General features: G+C 49.0%; 1 protein-coding gene across 1 annotated transcript; it reads right to left on the bottom strand.

Annotated features, from left to right (window-relative positions):
- Nucleotides 1–288: 288 nt before the first annotated feature.
- Nucleotides 289–3,451, bottom strand: LOC102193690 (E3 SUMO-protein ligase EGR2-like). The gene is made up of 2 exons (XM_005743574.1): nucleotides 3,239–3,451; nucleotides 289–3,128 (listed from the first exon to the last, which is right to left on the bottom strand). Exons 1-2 carry the CDS (start codon nucleotides 3,393–3,395, stop codon nucleotides 2,101–2,103), a joined length of 1,185 nt encoding a protein of 394 aa, XP_005743631.1. The 5' UTR covers nucleotides 3,396–3,451; the 3' UTR covers nucleotides 289–2,100.
- Nucleotides 3,452–3,834: the final 383 nt, after the last annotated feature.

Genomic DNA, 3,834 nt, shown 5'->3' on the forward strand with positions numbered 1-3,834 from the left:
ACGTTGCACCTGAAGGCGACCGTTTTATGCTTTTCCTTGTTTCTCGAGGCCTGAGTGTGAGACAAAGTTGGATTAGTCTGAAGTAAGAATCGTGCAAAGCTAACCTGTGTGTACTTTCATTGAAAAGAAAAAAGAGGCAGCAGCGACTGAACAGTTCCACGTTTATTTGCATTGACAAGAAGCATCAATTCTTCAGAATAAAAGCTTTAGTGCTTTCTCTCGTTTGCATAAAATAGTAAAACACACAAAAACAAACTTTTACTTTTTGCCCACTTACTCTGTGTCTCTTTGTCTCACATTGACTGGCAAGAAATCCAAAAACAAAAACAGGAAATAACAGATTATCAGGCTACGATCAATAAATCCCATTCACAGCGTACCCCAGCCTCAAGCTGTGACATCACCGTATCCCCTCAGTGTGCTCTGATGCTGCATCACACATATACACCTACATACTGCATTAGTTCACGTAACGCCGTGGCTGCCATGCTGCTCCAAATACATGCGTGTGTGTGGAAACACAGGGCTGATCTCTCGCTGACCTTTCAGCCGATGTTCGGTGTGCTATATGTGCTATGGGACACTTATTTAGGTCAGTTAAATAGTTTTTTTTAACCAAAACATTTGTCTCGTATCTCAGAAGGTTAAAAATATAAAATAAAGATGGCTGACTCAAGTGAGCAAAAGCAGCAAATTTTAGAGGTTTATGTGAAAAAGCCCAGAAAAACAGGAGCTTTTATTTTGGAAACCTGCTATGATAAATACACTTGACTAACTTCACACAATCTGAGGTCTTTCTGAGCATCATGAAAGCTTTCTAACAAATTATATTGTTTTATTTTGAAAATCTAGCAAAATAGACAAGTTCCAGTAACTGAATAGATGATTTTTTTTAACAAAAAAACAAAAACAAAAAAACAACAACAACCGTCATCTTAAATAATCTCAATGAATTCCCAACTAACTAGAGGATTAAATGTAGAAAATGTGGTAACTTCCAATAACTAATGAAGGCTTTTATTTTGAAATAAGCGAACGTAACTTGTTTCACACAATCAAAAAAAGGCCTCTTATTTTGACATTCTCACAGAAATAAATTACCTGGATAACGTCTAGACAACTAATTAAAGGCTTTTATCTTGAAAAATCTTTTAAAATTATTTTAGTCCTGATCCCCCCTCCCCAAAAAAGGATTTTTACTTTGAAAATATTGAAATAATTTAAGTAGTTTCAGGCTGTTTAACACAATAACATAATCAGCTTCTCTCTGATGTATTTGAATAAAATGTTATTTTTGTTTATCCTAACTTCACGCCAGTCATTTTACTCATTTACGACTATAAAATGTCATAAAACAACCTTCTATCTGTGGCCTGTTGTTTCCTGTCGCCCAACAAAGCAGCGCAAAATGAGTTTATTTCATACAGAAACGTCAGAAGCCAAACGCAGACGCCCTGAGCCACGGCATCCACGTGTCTCACTCTGACGTTCATTGGTTTCTCCTAAAAACTGTAAAGTGTTGGACTTTTATTCTTTTCAAATATGGTGCAGAGGAACGTTTGAGTGCCAACAGTCTGAAAACACTCAGCCTTGAACTTGGACTGAAGGTTGTTAAAGGATTTTTCTTACAAATATAGAAAAGGCTGGTGTCGCGTTATCCGAGAGAATTTCACTAACGATTCCTCACAGTCCTCCTCCGGAAGTCATATGTGATGCCTCCGTGACTCTCTGCGTTTATACGGAGTGTTTTTGTGCATTTAACTCCAAATGAAAGCTGGAGCAGCAGTAACCCTCTCACCTGACTCACCTGTCGCACCTGTGCTGCCCGGCACGTGACTGAATCCCTGAGAGCTTGAAGCATAGACAGCAGACAAAGTGTTCACTAAAAGCAGGTTGTGAGATGTTGTTCTTGGAGGTTAATTTAATCCTAGCACGGCCAGCTCCGCTCGTGTGGCTTTTGTAGTCATAGTAACACACCTGGGGACCGGGTTTCTGGCTCTCCCTGATTTCTTCTTCATGATATGGCTTCTAAAGAGACTTGCGGCTATTTCTGAGGTTAACTTAGACTACGGGGCACCGTTTGGGCTCGGAGGGCTCGGATTAGGACGCGGGGGTCTTCTTCTCCTTCTGCCGCAGGTGAATCTTCATGTGCCGCCTCCTCTCATCGCTGCGTGCGAACTTCCTCCCACACTGGTCGCAGGTGAACGGCTTCTCTCCGGTGTGCGTGCGGATGTGCGTGGTCAGGTGGTCGCTCCGGCTGAAGTTGCGCATGCAGATGCGGCACTGGAACGGCTTGTGGCCAGTGTGGATGCGCAGGTGCCGGCTCAGCTCGTCCGACCGGGAGAACCGGCGGTCGCAGCTCTCCGCCGGGCACGGATACGGTCTCTGGTGCACGGGGGTCTTGCTCGGGCGATTCGGGTACTTCCGGGGTCTTAAGATGGGCCTGAGGGGGAGGTTCTGGTGGCCGGGGAAGGGGGCGGCCGCCGGGCCTTCGGGCGCGCTGAGCGTAAAGTTCCTGATGGTGTTGAGAGGCGTGAGCGGCGGAGGCACCCGCAACGAGTCCAGCGGGTACGGGAGGGCCTTCCTCTCCGGGAAGCCGGCGTGCATGTCCCTCTGGCAGCTCTGCGGGTAGAAGCCTCCGTACTCCGGCACGATGGAGAGCAGCGCGCCATCAGCGGCCGGTTTGGGCGCAGAGCTGTAGGCGGGAGGCGGGTGGTAGGACACCGCGCAGGTGGAGGTGGACAGGTAACCCTGGTCCTGGTACACGTCCCCGCTGCAGGAGTAGGACTGGGGCGGGTGGGGGTGTGAGTGTGGGTGGGGGGGCGCGTACATGTGGCTGATATCCGGCTGGCCGTGCGCCATGTTCCCGTCTCCCGCTCCTCCTCGCCCTCCGCCTGCTGCTTCTCCCGCGTAAATGTTGGGTGATGCTGATCCGGACCCCTGTGCCGGTCCCGGGGGGGCGATGTCCGCACTGACCACGTTGATCACGTCCCCCTGCGCCCAGCCTGGCCCCCCGCTCCCGGAGTCCAGGGAGAACCTGCCGCTAAACGCCACCGGCTGCGTGCGTAAAGTGGCCACGTACTGCGCCAGGTGGCCCTGGAGAGAGAGCTCAGGTGAGCCGAGATCACCTGCAACACAGAGAAGAGCGCAGTCAGACACATTCACAGGAACAAGCTCAGTACCTCCATCTAACTTGTCCGTCCACATCCTCGAGTGTTTGAAACACACGAACGCTTACCGCCTCCATCCCCACCACCGTCCCGCCCTTCAGCTCCCTCCGGCCCCACGGCCTCCTCCTTGAACACCATCCCCGTTTCTGCGCACACATCTTTGGGAGCACCGTCTGGGATGCTGCCGAGAGACGCCGAGACTTCAGCCGCCGTCTTAGCGCTCATGTTCACCGACTCTCAGACGTGTTCGGTGTCTTCCCTCATTGTCTCCGGTCCGCCTCTCATCCTTCGTTAACCACTCCGCGGAGGCGCGGCGGGGTTATAAAGGGAATCTCCCGGTGTCCCGTTGCGTCATTCACCAAATATGGAGTCGGGTTTAAAAATAAGAATAAGAATAAAAAGGAGAGGGAACTCCAGAAATAGGAGCTTCCCGTGACGAAACACGGACCAAATAAATGATGTTCAGTTTATTCGCAAAACTTCAAGAGTGGATTTAAATTTTACTGCTCAATTTCAGCATGTTATCACTATCATGCGCACGTGCTTTGCGTTGTTTTGGTTTCATATAAAGGGGGAAGAAAAGATGTTCCATTATTCGGAATTCCGGTCCCCCTGTCTCCATAAAAGGACTCTCCGGTGAGGTGAGAGGAGCTCCGCCTACGTA

This window comes from Pundamilia nyererei, unplaced genomic scaffold (genome assembly GCF_000239375.1).
Source record: "Pundamilia nyererei isolate P.nyererei 1_Seehausen unplaced genomic scaffold, PunNye1.0 scaffold00133, whole genome shotgun sequence".
NCBI lineage: Eukaryota > Metazoa > Chordata > Actinopteri > Cichliformes > Cichlidae > Pundamilia > Pundamilia nyererei.

What these genes read in the sequence shown, in the direction of transcription:
- LOC102193690 (XM_005743574.1), bottom strand. Translation starts at nt 3,395, where the DNA reads ATGAGCGCTAAGACGGCGGCTGAAGTCTCGGCGTCTCTCGGCAGCATC. An exon ending in CGGTGGTGGGGATGGAGGCG is followed by an intron (nt 3,129 to 3,238) that starts GTAAGCGTTCGT and finishes TCTGTGTTGCAG; the next exon opens with GTGATCTCGGCTCACCTGAG.